Source organism: Melospiza georgiana, chromosome 23 (assembly GCF_028018845.1).
Source record: "Melospiza georgiana isolate bMelGeo1 chromosome 23, bMelGeo1.pri, whole genome shotgun sequence".
Taxonomy (NCBI): domain Eukaryota; kingdom Metazoa; phylum Chordata; class Aves; order Passeriformes; family Passerellidae; genus Melospiza; species Melospiza georgiana.
Window position 1 is genome coordinate 9874722 of NC_080452.1, and position 23066 is coordinate 9897787.

Sequence of the window (23066 nt, forward strand, 5' to 3'; positions counted from 1 at the left end):
ATCTGCCTTCACCTTTGACTGAGAGCCTGTGTTTGTCTGATTTGCATAAATGTAGGGACCTTGTACAGAGGGAGATAAAATTCTCCACTTCTCTGATCTGCTTATTTGAAGGAAGATCTCAGAGGGAAGTACTGAAGCCGTGGCATGTTTGAAGAATTAACTGCAGCACAGATAAAAAGCTTTAGAAGACCCCACAGGAGGGCTTTAATTTGAACAGTGAAATTCAGCTTAAAGAGCTTGAATTGGCTAAAAGAAGAAAAATTAATTTCCTGGTTTATAAAACCCTCTGGAAATAACAACCTGGGGATGTGTTTATTTGCCATGGGAGCCTGAGGTCTCTCCCCCTTTTTCCTCCAACCACTGGGCAGCTCTGGCCAGTCCAGCCCCCTCCATGGGGGTGCTCCTTCGCTTCAGTGCAGCTATTTTCCAGAGGTATGGAAAATTGACTTGCTAAAAATAGGGAACTGGGCACAGGAGAGCTCCAGCTGGAAAGTGGGATGAGCGCAGCAGCCGGGGTGTGCAGGGGAGGCAGCCATGCCCCGGGCTGCTCAGGAGCAGCTCTCGTAGTAGGCGACTTTCCTCTTGATGCTGTCCCGGATCCTGCCCACCTTCTCCTCCAGCCCCGACAGCCGCGACACCCTGGACACCAGAGCCTTGTTGCCTTCCTGAATTTCTGACTCCAGAGCTGAGGAGAGAGGGCAGGGAAGGGAAGGGTTACATGGTGGGGACGGGCTGAGCCTCCGCCTCGCTGCTGCACAGCTCTGACAGGGCAAGAAAACCAACATGCTGCACTCCCTCTAAACAGCCCCCAGACACCATTCCCTTTAGTTCTGAATGCCAGAAAATGGAAATGAGTGTGTGGAGGAACATGGGAGCACAGTGGCACTGCAGGCAGGGCTTCCCTTCATGGTGGCACCCTTGAAAAGTCTCCATTTCCTGGCACAGCAGCAGCAGCTCCAGCCCACATCCCACCCTCTCACTGCCCAAAGTGCACTGTCTCCTGTCACAGACATCTTTTATGGAAAATCCTTTCCTTAGGAGTTTTCCTCCTGAGGAGCTGAGAGGCCTCAGGAACAAAATGCAAACAATGGTTATCTGCTGCTGTGGGATGCAACAGGTGCATCTGGGATTGGTCTCATGTGGTTGTTTCTAATTAATGGCCAATCACAGTCAGCTGGCTCAGATTCTCTGTCGAAGACAGAAGCTTTTGTTATGATTCTTTCTCATTCTATTCTTAGCCAGCCTTCTGAAGAAATCCTTTCTTCTATGCTCTTAGTATAGCTTTAATATAATATATATCATAAAATAATAAATCGGCCTTCTGAAACATGGAGTCAGATCCTCGTCTCTTCCCTCATCCTCAGACCCCTGTGAACACAGTCACAGTCTCCCTCATCACACCACAGCAATCCAAGCCCCTCCCCATGGCACAATCATGGCACGGAGTTTTGAGAGCCTTACTTTGCATCCTGAGCATGATGGCCACGGTCTCCTGGAAGAGTGCCTGTGCCTGCTGGCCGATGCTCTGCACCCTCGCGCCCCGCTCGCCCAGCGCCGGGCCCTGCCCCAGCCGGCTCTGCAGCTCCGAGTACAGCTCCTTCACCTGGGCCAAGGCCTGGAAGGGCACAAACACTGCAGGTAACACCCAGCAGCCTGGGCACGGGGCATTGCCAGTGCTGGATCCTGCTTGCATGTTAAATGGATGATAAATGTTAAACAGAGCATTGTCTGTTACCAAATGTGTGCCAGTTTGTGATGCACCCAAAGACTGACCAACAGACAGCTCCACGAGGCAGGAGGCCTCAGGCAGGACAGACCAGAAATGAGGGGCCAGCAAGGGGCCTTAGGGCTGGGAATGGCCCCAGCAAAGGGCTTTAGGATTGGGAATGGCTCTGGAAAGGCTCAGCAGCAGGACGATGCTGTGGTGTGACAGCTCAGCAGCCATGACTGCACAGGAATGTGCCATGGCATCACCGAGGGCACAGCTGGCAGCGGGCACATGCCGAGTTGGTACCTGCTGTGGGCCGGTACCTGCTGGGCCCTGCTGATGCCTGCTCTGAGCCAGTACCTGCTGTGAGCCAGTACCTGCTGTGACCTGGTACCTCCTGGGCCCTGCTGGTACCTGCTGAGCCCTGGTGGCCTGCTGTGCCCTGCTGTGCCGCCGTGTCCCGCATATCCCCGGCCCTGCTCTGAGCTGGGCCCTGCTGTGGTTTGGTACCTGCTGGGCCCTGGTGGCCTGCTGTGCCGCCATCCCCGCCATGTCCCCGGCCCTGCTCTGAGCTGGGCCCTGCTGTGGTTTGGTACCTGCTGGGCCCTGCTGTGCCCCTGTCCCTGCCGTGTCCCCGGCCCTGCTGTGGTTTGGTACCTGCTGTGCCCTGGTGGCCTGCTGTGCCGCCGTCCCCGCCGTGTCCCGCGTGTCCCCGGCCCTCAGGCGGTTCTGCTCCGTGCTGCGCTGCAGCTGTGACAGCCGCTCGGCCAGCCCGGCCAGCCCGGCCCCCATGGCCACCACGTTCTTCTCAGCTGGCCCGAGCACGGCCTCGATCTGCGGGCACAGGGATCAGAGTCACAGCCAGACTCTGCCCGTGCCAGCCCTGCTGGCTGAAGGACACACACGGGGCACAGGGAGGCCGCCAGGGTCCCTCACCTCCTCCACGCGCTCCCGGATGAAGCGCAGCGAGAGGCCCGAGCCCCTGAGGACCCTCCGTGCCTCCAGCAGCACGGCGTTGGCTCGCTGCAGGTTCCCCAGCACCTCCTCCACGCTGCCCTCCACTGCGTTCGCCCGGTTCCTGCGGAGAGGTGGGAAGCAGCCAGGAGTGAGGGTGGAAAAGGCAAAGAATGGGAGTCCAGGGCACAGAGGTTTGGTTTAAAATCTTGGGAAACAGGAGAGGATTGCTGCTGGCAAGGTCACAATGTCCCACCCCCAAAACCCACACATCTGGACTCCAGCAGGTCTCCTTGTGAGAGGAACATCAGTTCCACTTCACAGCCTCAAGCAGAGGAGACAAACTAAAAAGGGGAGATAAATGCCTTCCTCCAAACTAGTCCGAAACATTTATTTCATGGTGCACGACAAGGTGGCAAAGGGAAAGCAATAACCATGGAAGCAGCCCCAGTGAACAGTTTGCTGCTCGGGCTGGGTGACAGAGCCCTGGAGAAAGCCAGGCACCTCTGCCTCATCACTTCCAGCAGGTTAAGCAGGTGTCAGACACTGCCAAGGAGTTTACAGATTTATCCTGCTGACCTTCTCGCTGGGGTATTGCTGCAAGTCAACTTGTGACAAAGCAGATGCTCCAAATTGGCAAGGACACCCTGTAATTACTTTTTAAGGGACCGTGGAATAATTGTCCCAACTTTCACCCAGAAAACAAATAGCCCATTAACTCTCCCCATGCTCTCTTGTGCAATTAGGATGTAGGTCACCAATATCAGCTAATACCAGGGCAATGCAGTCATCTCCCAGCACAGGCACTCGAGATAAGAGCAAAGCCTCCCCTGCTTTCCATAAAGCCCTTCTTGTCCTGGAATCTATAACAGGATCTATTCTGGGGAGATTTATCTGCACTGGGGCCCCGGGAGGTGTCTGGAGATTGCAGACTCGTTCCTTTAGGCACTGGATGGACACAGAAGATCCTGGCCTAAAACTTGGGATTGTGCAAGTCAGGAGAGCTCGGGCAGAGCAAGATTGGAGCCCAGCTGAGAACCAGCAGCTGCAGCCCAGCCAAGGGACCCTCGGCCGGCCGTGGCTTGAACCCCCACCCACCTGGCCTGCTCTGCCTCCTGCTGCAGCCTCTTGGCCCTGGCCACGTCCTCGGCCGTCTGGGCAAGGATGTCCTCGGGGCACTGCAGCTCCGCCGCCAGCTTCTGGATCTCGCTCATCCTCCTCCGGACTGCGGCAGCATCCGTGGGGAGGCGCAGGGACAGGACTGACTCACTGATCTCCTGGATGGAGGCAGGGTCTGTGTCCTTGTCTGCAGACAGACAGATAGACAGCGTCGGGGAAGGGAGGAGGAGGACAGACACCCATGCACGTCTCACACACACCTCCTCATTCCAGGCAGCCTCCAGCATCCCTTCTGGACCCACCTCTTAGAGTTCCACGCACTTCTCATTCACACCAGCAAAGCCTTCAGGAAACAGCTGAAGTGATGCCCGGAGTTTGGCAATGCTAACAGCATGGCTGAGCCCACAGCAGCCAGGCAGCCCTCACTGAGCAGATGAGGGTGTGTTTCAAGACAAGCCTTTTTTCTTTTCACAAATACAAGTTAATAAATCAGAAGCAGGCAGAGCCCAAGGGACATTAGCCCCGCGATTAGCTCAGAAATATCTTCACTCATCATTAACACCAGGCAGCACCAAATGACCTGATTTTCTTATTCAGCTAATGCTCAGGAGGCTCATTATGTTATTACAATCTGTCTGTGAACAATAAGTCATCCCATCAGTTTACAGGACAATAAGGAATCCTCATCTGATTAACAGCCTGTTCCAGAGAAGGGTCATCTGTCTGTCTGTCTGCATCAGTGAGCGTGGCCAGAAAACCTCAGTGCATCAGGTCACTGCTGGCTGCAAACCCTCATTCCTGGAGCATCCAAGGGACACCTAGATGCTCTGGGCTGGTGACAAGGCGGGGATTGGGCACAACTGGGATTGTGACCTTGGAGGTCTGTCCCAAGACCAGTGTTTCTCTGACCACTCGAAACAGCAGCCGTGCCATGCAGGAGGCAGGCTGCAGCCCTGCCCAGCCCTGGTACCTGCCATGCAGGAGGCAGGCTGCAGCCCAGCCCTGGTACCTGCCATGCAGGAGGCAGGCTGCAGCCCTGCCCAGCCCTAGTATCTGCCATGCAGGAGGCAGGCTGCAGCCCTGCCCAGCCCTGCCCAGCCCTGGTACCTGCCAGGAAGGCGCGCAGGCGCTGCAGGAGCTGCCGTGCCCGCCTCACGTCCCCCTGGAGCTGTGCCCTGCTGAGCCCCAGCTGCTCCGCCAGGCGCCGCGTGCTGCTCTGGATCTCACTGGCCGACAGCTCTGTCCTCTGGATCTGCACACAGAAATCAATCACTGCTGGGGCCTCTGCTCCCTCCAGAGCTCGCAGCCCTGGCCTGGGTCAGGCAGGATGCTATAATGCCATAAGGATGCAGCAATACCCTGCTCTCACTGTGCCAGAGCTTCAAAGGGCTGTAAAGGTTTATGACTGAGGGTTGGGTCTGCAAAGGAAGCTCTCAAAGAGGGACAGCACCATTCAGCTTTTAAAAACACCTTTGAAATGCATTTTGAATCACTTTGGAACCTCACTTTCTCTTTGCAAGGCACAGAAAGAAGCTGCAAGAGCCCTAACCCATGAACTCTTTCCGGTTGCATCAAACGTGCAGAATCTGAGAGTTTTCCATATTCCCAGCCCTCCTGCCACACTGATCCCAACCCAGGAGGGAGAGAGGTGTCCTTGTGCTGTGCCCAGTGCCTTCAGCTGGGGAGGCAGGAAACACACAGAAATCCACTCCAAAATCCCTGGGCTTCTGAAACTGCCCAAGGGGTTAAGCCGTGAGGTGGGTATTCCTCACTCTCTGCTGTGGTAAGCAGAGCTCCAAGCATGGACGGGCAGTGCCCACACTCATAGCCATGGATGGGCAGTGCCCACACTCATAGCTATGCATGGGCAGTGCCCACACTCACCAGCTGTGCACGGGCAGTGCCCACACTCACCACCTGTGGACGGGCAGTGCCCACACTCACCAGCTGGGCACAGGCAGTGCCCACACTCACCAGCTCTGGACAGGCAGTGCCCACACTCATAGCCATGCATGGGCAGTGCCCACACTCACCAGCTGTGCACGGGCAGTGCCCACACTCACCAGCTGTGCCGTGTCCCGCAGCCGGGCGCTCAGGCTGCTGAACTCCTTGGCCGCCCGGCCGGCCGCAGCCAGGGCGCCGCTGGCCAGCGGGAAGAGGCCGTGGCAGGGCTGGCCAGCCCCGCAGGCAGAGCTGTTGTCCCGAGGGCACAGCAGCCCCTGGCAGCGGGCAGGGGTGCACGGCTCCGCTCGGGCCCCTCCGCACACCTGGGCAGGGAGAGAAGAGCTGGGGTTGGGCAGTGCACGGCTGGATGCACCTCGGTGCCCTCAGGGAGGCAAACGCAGCCCCACAGGGATGGCACACCCTGCCAGGGGAGCTGGGACTGCTGAGCCCGTGCTGCAGGAGCTGTGTGGGCACGGGAGGGAGCCCAACAGGCTGGCACTGACACGGGTGGCACAGCACAAAACACTGGAGATGTGCCAGTCAGAGAAGGGCGGGCAGAGCTGGATGCCCCCACCTGAGCCAGTGGCACGTGGCCAGCATGGCATCACCAGCCTGAGCTGCAGCAGAAACAGGAGCCAAGCCCCAGTGGCTCCCAATGAGTAACAGCACATCTGTGTGGAGCAAGCCTCCGTGCAGAACCACCCCTGTGCCCAGCTTGCTTTGGGGGAGAGCTGCACCTGAGAGCAGCCCCTGGGAGCAGCAGCTCCATCTCTGGCATCTGTCAGAGCTGCCCCAGGCTCTCGGTGCAGCAGGGCACCTCCCCGTGCCCAGCCAGGCCAGGCTGGTGGCTCAGAACGTGCCGGTGCCCCCAGCAGCAGAGAGGGGAGGGAGGCTGGTGGTCTCCACAGCAACCGACACCGAAATGGGTCTCCATGGCAATAACAGAGCGGCGAGGGAGAAATAAGAGAAACCTCAGCCAGAAATTAAGGGGGTCTCAGAGATACAGAAGTGACGTGAGACAGTCCCTGCAGCGAAAAGGGCAGGCTGGGAGGGGGTGGAGGGCAGAGCTGTGGGATCTGTGATCCCTAAGCAAGGGATGCTCAGCCAGCTCTCCAGCTGAGTCTGTCTGGACAGTGCTTTGTGTCCTGCCGTGCCTGAGGAGAGGAGCAGGGCTGCAGGATGGGATCCTGAGCTCTGCAGGGCCCCTTGAGAACCAGCCACACCCCGGACAAGTCACAAACCCGCTTTCCATCCTCACCTGGTTGATGACAGGGGTGAGGTCGGGCCCCGAGGCCAGCTCTCCCTTCAGGGCCAGCAGCCGGGCCGTGTCCCCGGCCAGGTCCCCCTGCAGCCCCTGGGCACTGAGGCGGCTCTGCCTGGCCTGGGCCAGCAGCCCCGGGGCTCCCCCGGCCAGGCTGGCCGCGCTGCTGGAGCTGCGGTGGGCAGAGCGGATGGTCTGCAGGGCTCCTGGGGAACCGAGGGGACAAAAGGCACAAATGAGTCACAAACGCAGCACAGCCCCTCGGGGAGGCACTGCCCCTGCCCTGCACCGCATTCCTGCACAGGAGAGGGCGCAGGGTTAGTCACCGAGACATCACCAAAACTCCTTTTGGTTATAAACACCTTCCAGCCATTCCCTCAGAGAGCTCCTGAAGGACTGGACTCAGGGCTGGAGTGTAAACTGAGCTCAGGGCTGAAACTAAACTGAGCTCAGGGCTGAAACTAAACTGCAGCCAGCCCAGGCACGCCCGCTGATGCTGGCCTTTGGCAGGGCAGGACAGATTTCAGAGCCTTTGCCCAGCTCCTGAGCAGCCCCATCACTGCCCTCCAGCACAGGCTGGAAGGAGGGTGGCCAGGACACACAGCTCTGGGCAGACAGAGAGGTGCAGAGTGAGCAGTCCTGGCTCCCTTCCCCAGCCATGGGCCAGGCTGCGTGGGCAGCACCTGGAGAGGAGATAGATGTGGTTGCTGTTCTGACAGCAGGGTAAAACCCCCCTCTCATCCACCAGCCAGGGAGAAACCCCAGGCAGTCACACTGAGGTAAATTAATGAGTGCAAATGAAGAGATGTTGCAGCTGCGGAGCTGTACCTGACAGGTCCGTGCTGAGGCTGCTTTCAAACTGGGTCTTCTTGCTCTGGTACTGGGAGCTGGTGACAAACAAGCTGCTGTTGAGGGCTTCCAGCTCCCTCGACAGAGAGGCGGTGTCATCCAGGAAATGAAGGTCGGGATTTATGCCTCGGAGCTGCTCCCTGGCAGAGAACAGGAACAAAATGAGAATTAGAGAGAGAGCAAAGCAGACAGAGAGCAGGGCTGAGGGGGCCACCTGTGCTGGGGCACTGCCAGCACCTGGCAAAGGGTCACTCCTGAGCCCAGAGACAGCCAAGGACACGCCAGGGCCTCACAGGTTTGCAGAGAGGAGCTGGGCTGCAGCCCCTCCACAGCAGGGCCATGCTCATGGCAGGGACCAGGAGTGATGGATGTGCCCTGGGAATGCCACCACGCAGCCCTGAGTGCCACCACGCAGCCCTGAGTGCCACCACGCAGCCCTGAGTGCCACCACACAGCCCTGAGAGTGCCACCACACAGGCTCCCCACACTCCTCCTGCATCGGGGACATTGTGCATGGGACAGGCAGATGTGAAAGCAGGACAGGCACATGTGGGAGTGCTGCTCTGCTGCTTCCCTGGTGAGCAAAGCCGGGCACGGCAGGGACAGAAATGAAGCAGAACCGTGCAAGCATCCCCCAGAGAAACCCCAGCATTTCCCCGTGGATCAGGGCTGCGCCCCACGGGCAGTTCCCATCCCTCACCTGATGACAGTCAGCACACTGCCTGCCTGGGCCAGGCCCTGCTGCGTGCCAGGGGGGTGCCCCAGGATGCCCAGCGCCTGCTGCAGGTTGTCCTGTGCCCGCGCGAGGCGGGGGTCCAGCTGGGAGCCCCCCGTGCCTGCGGGCAGCCGCGCCGTGGCGTTGGCCAGGCTGGCCTGGCGCCGCTGCAGGAGCTGGATGTCCCCGTCCAGGGCGTGGAAGCAGGGGTGGCAGGGCTGGCAGCCGGGCTGGGAGCTGCAGTGCCCGCGCTGGCAGCGGTCGCAGCGCTGCCCGGTGACCCCGGCGCGGCACAGGCACCGGCCCGAGGCCTGATCACAGCCCCGCTCCTCCGTGCCCTGGAAATCACAGTCACACTCTGCGACAGGGGAGGGGAGGGAGAGACAAGGTGGTGGTGAATAACTTCATATAGCTGTGTGAAATCAGCCCCTTAATTAGGGTTAATGAGTCCCACCCCAAGCTGATGTCCATCCTCTCCTGCTGGCACAGGCAGAGGAATGGGCAGATAACCCAGCCCTGGAGCTGGCACAGCCCCTGACCCTACAGGGCCAGCCCAGGGGGCCCAGGACTCACCCAAGGCTGCCCAAGGGAGGGCACTGGTGGGTAAATCTGCGTGCCCACCAGGGAGTACCAAGGCCAAGCAGTACCTGTGCACCCTCCCCGAGCATCCCTGTAGTGCCGGGCTGGGCACTGCCGCTGCCCCACGGCCGAGCACGTCTGTCCTGTGAAGCCGTCCCTGCACGGGCACTGCCCTGTGAACTGAGAGGGCAGCACGTCAGGGACGCCTGGCACAGCTCTGCCCCAGCTGCTTCTGACCACCAAAACCACCCATGGACCATTTCCCCTCTCAGTGTGTGCCCAGGCCGTGCCCGAGGTGCCCCTGCCAGGCTGCAGCTCTGGCACAGGATGCAAACAGGCTCCAAACAGCCCCAGCACCACCAGGAGGGGGCCCAGCCTTGTTTCAAAAACAAAGCAATCGCCCACGAGCAGCTGCTTTGCCATCTCAGGTCTCCTCCCCACGCTGAGCTCATTTGGAACCTATCTTAGGCTCTTAGAATTTGTCATGGTTTGGGGTTTTTTGCATTTAACTTTAATTTTCCCAGTTGCCTCTTAAGCCTGAAGTGGCACACATGTTTTTCATTGACAAATGAGCGTAATTAACTTCCCTCGCCTGGATGAAGATGTCTTATTAGGACTTCCTTGATAAATATCAGGCTTGTTAAGTGACTTAATCTTGCCTCAATAATTACCACTTCCTTTCATTTTCCTGAATAGTCTGTCGTGGTGTTTTCTAAGAATCAGGAGAAGCAAAATAGGAGTGGGATGCACTGGGGAACACACGGCACTTTTTGTGAAGGTTCCTATGGATGGGGCAGGACAAAGGAGCCACCCAGCAGGTGAGTTTGGTGTTCTGACAGGTGACAGTGAGGGGACACAGAGCCGTGGCAGTGCCACCCTGGTCTGGGCAGCTCAACCCTGAGAGCCCCTCCCAGCGGGAAGGGGAAGGGGAAGGGGAAGGGGAAGGGGAAGGGGAAGGGGAGCCCCCAGGAGGAGGCTGCAGCGGGCTGGGGGTACCTGGTTGCACTGGGGGCTGCGGGAGCCGCGGGGGTGGCAGGCACAGGGCTGGCAGCCCTGCCCACTGCCCAGGCCCCAGTGCCCGGCCGCGCACTGCCCACAGTCAGTGCCCACCACGTTGGGCAGGCAGGAGCAGCTGCCGGTGTCACCATCACAGGGCGCGGTGTCCTGCCGTGTGCCCAGGGCGTTGCAGGTGCACCCTGAAACAGGGAGGGCATGGGTGAGGAGCAGCCTTGGGAGGATTCCCCAGATACCCAAGGGGGACTCGCCTCCCTCCCTGCCCACCTGAGCTCAGGAGATCTGATCCACACCAGGCTCTGACAGCGTCCCCCAGACAGGAGAGCTGCACCTGCATCACCCCCTGAATCCTGGGAGCACTCAGGACACAGCTGCACCCCCCAAACCCCACCTGCCCTGTGCTTTTTGTTAAACTGACGTCTGAAACCACCCCAGGAGCACTCAGGACACAGCTGCACCCCCAAACCCCACCTGCCCTGTGCTTTTTGTTAAACTGGCACCTGAAACCACCCCCAGAGCTTTAATAAACCTTTACAAAATGGGCCCTTGGCTCGAGAATCCCAAACCACAGCTGGGCAGGACACAGCTCCCTTTTGTAAGGGGCACCCCAGGGGCAGGGGGTGTCCCAGGGGTACTCACTGCGGCACCCAGCAGGGTTGGCACCAGCCAGTTGGGCAAAGCCTGGCTTGCAGAGGTGGCAGCGGTCGCCCTGCACGTTGTCCTTGCAGACACAGCGCCCTGTGCCCGGGTCACACACAGAGCCGGGCACGGTGCCCTCGGGGTCACACTCACAGGCTGCAAAGGGGCAGGAAAGGGCCCAGCTGAGGGGGCAGCTCCTGGGGCAGGTGTTGGGGGGTATTTGGGGGGCACTCACGCAGACAGGCCTCGGGGTGGCTCAGCTCCCGCCGCGGGTTGCGGAAGAAGCCGCTCTGGCAGCGCTCGCAGTTGATGCCCTCGGTGTTGTGCTGGCAGCTGTCACACACGCCCCCGCTGGCCCCGCCGCTGGCCCGGTACAGCTCGGGGTCAAAGTGGCACGAGGACGAGTGGCCATTGCAGTCACATCCTGAAAAACCCCAGCAAACGGCTCTGATGGGGCCAGCACCGTGAAATCCCCCCCGGCTGCAGCGGCGGCGGCACTAGAGGGTGCCCAAGGCTCCCGTGTGACACCCGTGACAGCCCTGTGGTGGCACCAGGGCGCTGCTGCAGCCGCGAGAGGCAAAGGTGCCGAGACACCGTGTGAGCACAGTCCCGCAGAGCCCCAGGAAGGGCTGGGGGCTGCGGCTGGGGGAGATTTGGGGCAGGGGGATTTGAGCCAGGTGGGATTTGGGGCTGGGAGCTGCAGTCAGGTGGGATTTGGGGCAGGTGGGATTTGGGGCTGGGAGCTGCAGTCAGGTGGGCTTTGGGGCGGGGGCATTTGGGCCAGGTGGGGTTTGGGGCAGGGGGATTTCAGCCAGGTGGGATTTGGGGCAGGGGGATTTCAGCCAGGTGGGGTTTGGGGCAGGGGGATTTCAGCCAGGTGGGGTTTGGGGCGGGGGCCGTACTCTGGCAGGCGTGGGGGTCGCTGTCCTCGGCAGGTGCCCAGGGCCGGGCGTTGAACAGGGCAGCGCAGCGCTCGCAGTGCGGCCCCGCCGTGTTGTGCTGGCACACACAGTGCCCGGGCACCTGCTGCACAGACAAGGGGTCACACACCCACCCTGGGGCAGCGCCTCAGCGCGGAGCCTCACCCATTTGTGCCCAGCAATGAGCCTCCCACAGCCCATTCCTGGTCACTGTGGCCAAGGAGCACCCCAGGCTGGCAGTGCAGTCATCCCAGCGGTGCCCATGCCCGTGGCAGCCCATGGCAGAGCCATCCCAGGGTGCCCATGCCCCTGGCAGCCCATGGCAGAGCTATCCTAGGGTACCCAGGTCCCTGCCAGAGCCATCCCAGCGATGCCCATGCCCCTGGCAGCCCATGGCACAGCCATCCCAGTGGTGCCCAGGTCCCTGCCAGAGCCATCCCAGGGTGCCCATGCCCCTGGCAGCCCATGACAGAGCTATCCTAGGGTGCCCAGGTCCCTGCCAGAGCCATCCCAGTGATGCCCATGCCCACAGCAGCCCATGGCACAGCCATCCCAGCGGTGCCCAGGTCCCTGCCAGAGCCATCCCAGCGATGCCCATGCCCATGGCAGCCCATGGCAGCGCCATCCCAACGGTGCCCAGGTCCCTGCCAGAGCCATCCCAGCGATGCCCATGCCCATGGCAGCCCATGGCACAGCCATCCCAGCGGTGCCCAGGTCCCTGCCAGAGCCATCCCAGCGATGCCCATGCCCACGGCAGCCCAGGGCCAGCTCACCGTGCCCTGCTGCTCCCCCGCAGGGCTGCAGTGCTCGGCGTGGCCGTGGCAGAAGCAGCTCCCCAGCACCTGCAGCTCCGTCACGGCATAGAAGGTGCTGGGGGAGTGGTAGCCCTGGCGGGGCACGTGGGGCAGCTCGGTGAAGTTGATGCGCAGGTTGGTGAAGGGCCCCAGCCCTGGTGGGGACAGGGGACGGGTGAGCAAGGGAAGGAGGACGTGGCACAAGGAGCAGCAGCTGAGCCATCAGCAAAGACCAAACGCTGCTCCTGCATGGCCCAGAGGAGCAGCTCAGGGCTCCCCAGGGGTTACCCCAGCTCAGCACTTCCCAGCACTGCAGGGAGAACCACGAGGAGCCTCATTCCCTCTCCCTTCCCAGCCCTGCAGGAGCCCACCACTTACTCCCAACGACCTGGCTGTAGGAGGAGCTGATTGTAGACCCCAGGTCTTGGACACTGAATTTCACCTTTGAGGGGAACAAACAGGTTAAAAAGCAGGAAACTCGAGCTGCTCTCTGCTCTGGGCACTGCGTGTGCTGGACTTGCCTCTGCTCAAATTCACTAAACACAGTTAGAGCTGCAGGGGACACACCACCTGCCTGGCACAGAGCAGCAAAGGTGGTCCTGCAGAGGAGCAGGGATCTCCCCAAGGGCTGCCCTCAGCACTGCTGGCTGCCACGGGCCCCACCCCTCACCAGGTGTGCCAGCCTTCCATGCCACACCCATCACCAGGTGTGCCAGGTTTCCATCCCTCACCAGGTGTACCAGCCTTCCATCTCCCCCATCCCTCACCAGGTGTGCCAGGTTTCCATCTACCCCATCCCTCACCAGGTGTACCAGCCTTCCATCTCCCCCATCCCTTACCAGGTGTACCAGCCTTCCATCTCCCCCATCCCTCACCAGGTGTACCAGCCTTCCACCGCTCCCACCCCTCACCAGGTGTACCAGGCTTCCATGCCCCTCACCAGGTGTGCCAGGCTCCCAGGCCACCCCCTGTCCCTGCAGCCCTGCCCACCCCAACCCCAGCACTACCCCAAGCCCCCGGTACCCACCGTGCCCCCGTGCCCGGGGTGCCCCCGCAGCTCCTGGCACCGGGGGTCGTGCCAGCCCTCGGGGGAGCCGGGGCGCACGTGGGGGAAGGCAGTGGCACAGTCAGATGCCAGGTACTGCAGCACCTGCCACGTCCTGCCACCGTCCAGGGAGCGCTCGATCAGCATCGCTGCGGGCGGCGCCTGCGGGCAGGGACAGGCACACGGGCTGGCACCAGGCTGGCACCGGGGCTGGCACCAGGCTGGCACCGTGCAGCGACAGCTCATGAGCACAGGAGCTGCCCCACACACCCACCCTGAAGTGCAGCACCACACTGTGCAGCTGGAACATCTGCTCCAGGTCCAGCTGCAGGGACACGCGCTCCACACCTGCGGGCACAGAGGGCACCGTCACAGGGGGACATGGGGACAGCACCGGCCATTTCCTCCTTTGCTCCCCGTCCCCAGAGCTCAGCACCGTGCCCCCCTCCCCTCGGGCGGGCTGTTGGCAGCCGTGCGTGCCCTCACCGTTCTGGGACTGCCACCAGCGCGCGCGGCCGGCCGAGGACAGCACGTTCTGCACGCGGTGCCCGCTGTGGCTGTGGGGCAGCCTCGAGTCACACCTGCAGCACTTCATGCTCCACTGCAAAGAAAGGACAGTGACCACCCCTGCAGAGGCTTCGGGGGTGAGGAGGAGAGGCAGGCTGGGTGCATTGAGGACCAGGGAGCACCAGCACAGCTCAGTGAGAGCTGAAGGACCGTGATCAGTGAGACCGATGACACTCAGGCCGCTCAGCCTGCACACCTTTTTGAAAGCCACAGCTCAAGGCTTTATGGACTATAAACTAAACCCAAAACGCCTTTGACTAACACAGATTTTTGGCAAACCATCAGAACTGTGGGTTTTTTAAGCAACCCCCCTGGTTTCCGCAATACCGACACTGGCTAGAAAGCCCTTTGCAGCCTTTCAGCGCTGCTTTGCCCTTTCCACCCGGCCCAGGGCTGTCTCTGCTATCCCGGGCTCAGGCTGTGCTCAGCCCCAGGGCTGTCCCCCGGGAGCAGAGCGGGAGCTCGCAGTGGGTCACAAGCCAGGGGGTGGAAGTCGAGTGGCTCAAAGTTCAGCCCTTCACTTGAGCAAGTGACCCGGGGAGTAAACAGAGATCCAGCAGGGCAGCGGGAGAAAGGCGTCCCCCGGGAGCAAACAATACCCAAATTGTCACTAACCAGGCAACGCTCCCTGCGGGCACCAGCGGCCACCAAGGGGCTGGATCAGGAACGGCAGAGATTGAGCAAGGGACAGGGAAGGGATGGAGAGCAGCCGAGGGTGGGGTGGGCGAGGACCACCAGAGATGGAGACAGCCAGGGGGGCCCAGGTGGGAAGGGCAGGGCCGGGGCGATGGGGACTGGGAGATGGGGAATTGGGGAAATGGGGAATTAGGAATTAGGAGATCAGGAATTTGGGAGATGGGGAATGGGGCAGATGGGGAATTTTAGGAAAAGGGGAATTAGGGAATTAGAAGATCAGGAATTAGGAGATCGGGAACAGGGAGATGGGGAATTGGGGAATTTTAGGAAATGGGGAATTAGGAGATCAGGAACTGGGGAGATGGGGAATTGGGAGATGGGAAATCAGGAATTAGGAGATGAAGAATTAGGGAGATGGTGAATTAGAGGGATGGGGAATTTGGGAGATGGTGCCAGAGCCCACAGCAGCATCCCTGGGGACAGGGAAGTCCCAGCTGAAGCTCTTGGAGAGGAGCCAGGGACTGCAGAGACCTCTGGGAGGGGGAAGATGCTGCTCAGACCATGGAATGAAGGGCTGGGCGCCTCCAGCCTGGTGGAACAGGTTATCCAGAGAAACTGAGGCTGCCCAGCCCTGGCAGTGCCCAAGGCCAGGCTGGATGGGCTTGGAGCAGCCTGGGCCACTGGAGGTGTCCATGCCAGGGCACTGGAGCTGCATCATCTCCTCCAGCCCAAAGCCCCTGGCAGTCTGAGGTGTCAGTGGCAGCAGAGGAGGCTCCCAAATGGAGCAGTGGGACACGTCTGTCACTGTCACATCCCGCAGGGATTAGGGAGGATGGAGCAGAGCGTGCCAGGGGTGGCAGAGCCAGCCCTGAAGGCTCAGAAATGCCACCCTGGCTGCAGAGGGGGTCTGGGCCTGGCAGGGGCACAGCTGGCACTGGGAGGGCAATGAGACACCCTCTGCAGGGCTGGCAGGGGCTGCAGTGGCTCTGGGTGACTCCGGAGGCATGGGAGTGCTGGGAGCCCAGAGGGGAATCAGCTTTCAGGGTCTGGGCAGGGCCAGGGGGTGACAAGGGACAAACAGCACTGCACAGGCGCCCTGTGCTGAAACCTTCCTCAGGGTGCTTAAAGAGAGGAGCCAAATCCTGCCCAAACCCTAAAGAGGGCCCTTCATAGGCTGGGGAGGGGACAGCAGGGTGGCAGCCGCTGGGACACAGTGACACCACCATTAATGGCTTCCCCTTCAAAAATGAATTTGTGGTTCACAAAAATCAATCTGTGGTCTCATTCCTCACACAGCCCAGACCTGGGTCTGCTCTGTCCCAGGCCTGGGAACCTCGCCCAGCTGGGTGCACAGTGGGATCCTCACTTGGAACCCATCTGTTTCCGTAATTTCCACAATCTTTATGTTCTCTGTCTATAAATACCCCACATAGGAATTGGCAAACTGCAGTATTTATAACAATATCACAAAGTACGCAAACATAGCACTGAAAATATATAATCATGCCATTTCCCTGGCTCTACCAGCGAGAATCACAAATAATTTAATCAGGACTAGGCAGAGCTCATTTCAGAGAATGGCCACGAGCAGCAAATTGTCAGGGAGCTGCAGGAATTATCCACAGAAATAATCTAGTGAACAATTGCCAGCGGTGATTAAACTTCCCACCAGTCCTGACTGTGCTCAGCAAATGGGAAAGGAAGGTTTCCTGCAAGGGGAAAGGTTAATCTCGGCTAAATTATTCATTAGGAGTGACTCGTGCATACTGATGAGCTCATTCACACAGCCAGGGACAGCGTGGCTGCAGCCCCACTCAGACCCAGTGCTAAATCAAAATGAAGCTTCAGGGCGTGAGACAAACCCTTCCCAGGCAGCCCAGGGCTGTGCTGGCTGCAAAAATCTCCTTTAATTTTTTCCCCCCTCAGTTTTTTAATTAAGACTAAAATTAACACTGGAAACCAAATCCATGTCACATCCTCGCAGTGAGTTGTGAAACCCCCGCATTGCACAACAGCAGGATTTGCCCCGAGCAGCTGTGACTATGTGGCTCAAAGTTCCTTGGGACAGAGGGAATTACCAAAAATGAGTGAGGAGAGCTCCAGCAGCACGTCCCTGCTTCAGCCCTTTGCCATTTCCATTTCTGGCCGGGCTCGGGGGATGCCTGGGAGCTCCAGCTCTGCGTGAGCAGAGGCAGGGCAGCCCTAAAAGGGGCTCTGGGTCTGCAAGGGAATCTCTTCACACCCTCTGTGCCTCCAGGCTGCTCCAGTCACCCCAAATCCGGGTTGTGGAGGCTCTGGGGTGAAGGGAAATTCATCCCAGACCTCTGAAAGATAATTCACAGCACAGTTGTGTGAGAGGGGAAACTCCTGTGCTCGGAATAAATAGAGTCATGTCTCAGAAATGAATGGAAAGGGGGAAAAGTCCGCAAAGAACAACCTGAAAGTGGCTGAGCACGGCAGCTCTGCGTGCTCTCCTCCTGCCCTGGCCTTGTGACCCAGCTCCTGAGCAGCTCCCTGCTCGTGCAGGGCAGCAAAGCTCACACGGTTCAACTGATGGCCCCTGCCCAAGGGTATTTCAGGAGCTCCTGCTGCCATTTTAACGTGAGCAGAGAGCCCTTGAAATGAAACCCTCCTGGCACAGCAGCAGGGCCCAAAATAAACTGCGCTTTTCATCAGCTGGGAGGGAGGCTGAGCTGTGCAGGCATGGAGCAGAGACCCCTCCAAGCTTTGGGGGTCCCAGCTGTGCCCCAGGGCACAGAGCACTGTGCCAGGCAGCCCCTGGCACTCAGCCCTTGCACACCAATATTCCACAGGGACACCAATATTCCACAGGGACGCCAATATTCCACAGGGACGCCAATATTCCACAGGGACGCCAATATTCCACAGGGACACCAATCACCATTCTGATTCTATCTGGGAACACTCTGGAAAGCAGTGGGGATTTGCACACACACACAGATTTGGGGTTATTAACAATGGGGTGGGCAAAGGGCCCTGCAAAGCCAGGTTATGTCATTCCCCATTCCAGCCCCAGGACACCTCTCTATCCCAGCACTGGTACCTGCAGCAATGGCTGTGCCAGGCTCCTGGAGCAGGGCACAAATCCATTCCTTGGCCATGGCAAAGGCAGCAAAAGCTCCCAAGGCTCTGCCATCATGGTTAAACTGCCCAGTGAGCAACTGGCATTCCCTAAACTGGACTGGGATTCAGTCTGGGAGCACAGATCCAGCACAGAACCAGGGAGTTCAAAGGGATCACAGTGCAGTTCCCAGCCCCACACAGGACACCCCAAAATCCCAGCCTGGGCCTGAGGTTCTCTGTGCCATGACATCAGCATCACTTTGGAAATGATGCTGGAAATGAGCTCTGAGTTTTGCTCAAACACAGAGAGATCTCTGCCCCCAGCTTGGATTTACCCCAGCTTCAGGGGGGCAGCAGAGGTGGGGTGAAGGCAGGAGTTGGACAAACCTCCCAGGGATGAGGTTTAGGAAATGCAGTTCCTCTCCCTCACTCAAAAGCTGAGGTGGGCAAAGGCAGGAATTGGACAAACCTCCCAGGGATGAGCTTTAAGGAAATGCAGTTCCTCTCCCTCACTCAAAAGCTGAGGTGGGCAAAGGCAGGAGTTGGACAAACCTCCCAGGGATGAGGTTTAGGAAATGCAGTTCCTCTCCCTCACTCAAAAGCTGAGGTGGGCAAAGGCAGGAGTTGGACAAACCTCCCAGGGATGAGGTTTAGGAAATGCAGTTCCTCTCCCTCACTCAAAAGCAAGCTCGTGGGTGCTGCTTTCCTCACCCCATCTGTTCTCACATCAGCTAAACCTCATCTGAAACGCGCCAGGCTGATCTGACAGGCTGCAAAGCCCAGCCTGCAGCAGCTTATCCCACAGCCCAGCCGGTGCCAGGCAGGGAGGAGGTGTCTCCCAGCATGTGCCAATCTGCAGCCCCCAGGCCAGGAAAATGAGCTGCAGAGAGGGAGGGGGGAGCAGCCACGGGAAATGGGCTGTGCTGGGCAGGAGGGGGCACAGCCCTGGAGTGCCTGAATGCCTGGTGAGATCAGCCCTGAGCAGCAGCCTGGGCAAACCCCTGACAGGACAGGGAAAAAGCCAAACCAGAGCCACGCTTTGGTCCATCCAGCCTGGCTGGAGTGCACAGATCCATTCCCCAGCTCTGTGCAGAGCTGGCTGGGTGTGAGGGAGGCTGAGTGGGAGGCACAGCTCTCCCTGCCCCAGCCCGGGGTGGGCTCCCAGCTCCCCGAGGGATTTGGGCAGGTGGCCCAGCCCCAGCACAGCCCCAGAGCTGTCTGGCACGTCCCTCCCAGCAGATATTGGCTGATATTTTTGGAAGAAGCCAAAGAGGAGCCGGTGCTGAGGCTCCAGAGCAGCCCTGCCAGGCAGCTGCCCCCGTCCATCAGCACAGGGAGCCTGGGCTGTGCCAGGGGTGGGCTCACATCTCCCTCTGGAACTCTCCTCTCATCCCCCTTTACCAGCTCCATGGCACCAGAGCTGGTAAAGGGGCTGCCCACCCTCCTCATCCAGGCACCCGCAAGGCTCAGGTGAGACAGGCAGAACATACACATATATTCTGATATATATATATATATATATATCAGATACATTTACATATATTCTGATATTTTTCATATATATATATATATATATATATATATATATATATATATATATATATATATATATATATCAGATACATTTACATATATTCTGATATTTTTCATATATATATATATATCAGATACATTTACATATATTCTGATATTTTTCATATATTCTGATATATATATCAGATACATTTACGTATATTCTGATATTTTTCATATATTCTGATATATATATATATATCAGATACATTTACATATATTCTGATATTTTTCATATATTCTGATATATATATACCAGATACATTTACATGTATTCTGATCGATAGTTAAATGAAGTGCTAACTGAGGCTGACCCACCCCCAGTCCATCCCAGCCCGTCCCACCGAGCATCCCCCAGCCCATCCTCGCTGCATTTCCCGGTCCATTCCCGTTTCCCTGCCCTGCAGGCTCCATCAGCAGCCCCAGCCCGAGTGCTCCCAGCCGGGCCATTGCCCTGCCCGGGCTATAACGGGCAATGCCAAGCCCCGGCCAGGGATGGAGCAATCGGGAGAGCAAAGAATAAAGGTTACAGGGATCGGGGCCGGGCAGACAATGGAGCAGAGGCTGCGGCTGATCAGTGACCACCAGAGTTGCAAAATTGGGCCCTGGGGCCGGCAGGAGCCACCCCTGGTCCCCTGCCCTCTGCTGAGCTTGCAAAACCACCCCCGGCTCTGTGCCCGTTTGGCAACTGAGCCGCAGCAGGGCTTGTCACCAAAAAGAGCCCTAGAGTCTATAAAAAGCAAGCCCGTTTAATTTATAGGGTGGGAATAGGGAAATCGAGTTCACTTTTGCTTAAATTAGGGAAGTAGAGAAAGGGAGGGAAGGATTAGGAAATGCTGAACCCGTGGGGATTTCTCCCAAGTTGAGAGCTGGTATAATCAAATACCTCCATCAGCAATTACAGCTGCAGAACAGAAATCAGGGGATTTGCTCTCAGTAACTCTGACTCTCTCATTTCAATAAAGGAACAGAATGTCAGGAAGAGAAGAGCCCATTCCCAGAGCTGCAGAACCCAGCTCAGCACAATGTTAACAGCTCACATCCCCTTTAACCCTGCTGCTTGTAAGGCAAGGGACGAGGGACACGAAAGCCAAAGAGTTTTGGGATTTGTAGCCTGGAAGAGACGAGTGCAGAGCTGCTCCTGCAGCCTCATCTACAAGCAGAAATTTGGAAGGAAGAGCTAATTAAGGCACAGGAAGCAGTTGGGGTTTATTTGTGAGCACAAACGCTCATCCCCGGGAGCAGCAGCAGAGCTCCAGAAAAAGGGAGTGGAGGAAATGCCTGACTGAGACTGTCAGCAGGAAAAGGACCTGAGGGAGGGGAGATGCTGCAGCCAGCCCAGCACGCAGGAGGATTGGATGCTCACACCCCTATGGGACAGGAGCTGCCCCTTCCTGAGCCCAGGGATGAGTGGAAATGTGTGCAGCCCAGCCAGGACAGCCCTGGCTCCACCACAAATCCACAGCCACAGCTTGGCCTGCAGTTTGCAGAGGATGGAAACCACAAGGCTGACTCACAGGAGCTGGGCTCCAGTGCAGAAAGCTCTGCCCCACCGGGGAGCTGCCACTCCTTTCCTCTGGAGCATCCCTTCCAAAACTGCCTGTCCTGCACTGAACCCTCGGGGCTCCTCCCAAGGCATTTTCAGGGTTAACAGCAGCCACAGAAGGCTGCAGGAAGTGCTCACACCGGGGACACATCACTCTGCAGCTCCCAGATCTGTGCTCGGGCAGATTTATCCCCAAATTCTCCCTCTGGCTCAGCAGCAGGGTGGGAATCCGCAGCTGGATGCAGCATCATCCCCCAGCCAGCAGGATCTCCTGCCCCCACACAACCAGGGACTGGAAACAACTTCAGCAGCTTTTCCAAGCTGGAACGCTCCCATTTATGACAAGCAGATATGAGTCCAGTTTATAACTAAAACGCCCAGGGACAGGAGGGTTGGGGATGCTTTGTCCCCAGTGCTCCGTGCCAGAACCTTGGTGCCAGCTCAGCCAGGGGGATGGCAGGGAAGGGCTCCAGGGACAAATCCCAGCATCACAGGAAGATTTGGGTTGGAAAGGACCTTAAAGCTCGTCCCAGTCGGGACACATCAGAGTTCAGAGCCTCCTCCAGGCTGGAGCATCCCTACGGGGTGGGGAGGATGAGGAGGATGGAAGCAGGGAGGATGAGGGGAGGAAGGCTCTCCCATGCCCCTGGAGGTGAGGAGGATGAGGGGAGGAAGGCTCTGGGTGAGGGGAAGGGGCCGTACCTGTCCGTGGGGGGTGCAGTACGTCTCGGGCTTGCTGAGGCCGCAGGTGGAGGAGGCTCTCAGGTGAGGGGCCCGGCCCAGCAGCAGGTCCCCGGGGGCCGGGTAGCAGGCACCGCCCTGCGAGCAGGATCGCTGTGCTGCCAGGGGCTGCAGGGCAGCTGCAACAGCGGGAACGGGGCTCAGGGGGTGCCAGGGGGCACAGACGGCAACCAGCCCCACAGACAGACAGACAGGGGCACAGACAGCGAGCAGCCCCACAGAACCAGGAGCTGCTCGCTGCACCAAACCAGCCATGCCTGGGACAGCCTCCCCAGGGCATGTGTGAACAAGAAGGGTGTTTCAATCTGAGGTGAAATATTTTTTTTTAATAACAGTGCTTTGTACTAAGAGTTACTTCCAAAGCACCTCCTCGCCCTGGCCCCAGGTTTCGGGCTGCAGGGATGCTCTGTGCCTTGCCCATCGAGCTGAGCAGCCCTGGAGGCGTCCCCTGGCCCCAAAACCAGCCCAGGTTGGTGTCCCCTGGTCCTGCAGCTCAGGACAGAGAGCAGGCTCCTGCCACCCCCAGCACTGCAATCCAGCCCAGGCTGCGCTGCTGCAGCTGCTGCACAGCCTCCATCAGCAGCACTGCTCTTTACTGAGCTCCCATCAGCAGCACTGCTCTTTACTGAGCTCCCATCAGCAGCACTGCTCTTTACTGAGCTCCCATCAGCAGCATTGCTCTTTACTGAGCTCCCATCAGCAGCATTTCTATTCACTGAGCTCCCAATACCAGCGTTTCTCTTCACTCAGCTCCCAACACCAGCATTTCTCTCCACTGAGCCGTTCCCCGGCTCTCTGGCAGCCCAGGGTGAGCCTTACCCAGCAGGACGAGCACTGCCCATGGCCACAGCTGGCAGCGAGGCTCCATCCGGCCACAGACACGGCTGGGGAAGGGTTTGAAGTGAATCTGAAAAGAGCAGAAATGTCAGTTCAAAAGCTCACTCCGGGTCCTCCTCCCTTTGTTACTTCACAGGGAGGCACTTCTAATTAATCTACACAGAATAGCGTGGGGGGTAAAAATCAAGAATAATGAAAGGAAAACCAGATACTGAAACTGAATTTGCCGGCAGTGCAATGAGCCCCTGACTCGGCCCTGCGGGTGCCGGGTGGGATGGGGCTGGAGGGGATGGAGTGAGCACACACAGAGCCCTGCAGCCCCCGGGCACGCTCTGGGTGCCCCAGCCCCTCCGTGTGCCCCAGCCCCACCCTCACTCTGCGCTTCCAGCCCCAATCCCAGCTCACATTCCAGGAGAAGCAGAAATCCATAAAAGCCTCCCGTGAGGGTCTCCCGCAGGGAAAGGAGCCCCGTGGGACAGCCCAGGGAGGGAATGCTACCAGCACACACCCACAGCGAGCAGAAACCTCACCTGGTCTGTCCC

General features: G+C 58.8%; 1 protein-coding gene across 1 annotated transcript; it reads right to left on the reverse strand.

The window, feature by feature from the left end:
* Positions 1–348: 348 nt before the first annotated feature.
* Positions 349–22555, reverse strand: LAMB3 (laminin subunit beta 3). Its single transcript, XM_058039864.1, has 22 exons — positions 22507–22555; positions 21649–21806; positions 14028–14142; positions 13816–13889; positions 13524–13703; positions 12875–12938; positions 12476–12651; positions 11685–11805; positions 11018–11206; positions 10783–10938; positions 10126–10325; positions 9198–9309; positions 8536–8908; positions 7815–7975; positions 6984–7192; positions 5845–6048; positions 4889–5033; positions 3761–3968; positions 2645–2786; positions 2366–2542; positions 1462–1615; positions 349–685 (listed from the first exon to the last, which is right to left on the reverse strand). Exons 1-22 carry the CDS (start codon positions 22553–22555, stop codon positions 549–551), a joined length of 3504 nt encoding a protein of 1167 aa, XP_057895847.1. The 3' UTR covers positions 349–548.
* Positions 22556–23066: the final 511 nt, after the last annotated feature.

Coding starts and splice junctions, on each gene's coding strand:
- LAMB3 (XM_058039864.1), bottom strand. CDS start 22,555: ATGGAGCCTCGCTGCCAGCTGTGGCCATGGGCAGTGCTCGTCCTGCTG. Junction 7,976..8,535: donor AGTGTGCTGACTGTCATCAG/GTGAGGGATGGG, acceptor GTTCTCTGCCAG/GGAGCAGCTCCGAGGCATAA. Junction 6,049..6,983: donor TCACCCCTGTCATCAACCAG/GTGAGGATGGAA, acceptor CTCCCTGCCCAG/GTGTGCGGAGGGGCCCGAGC.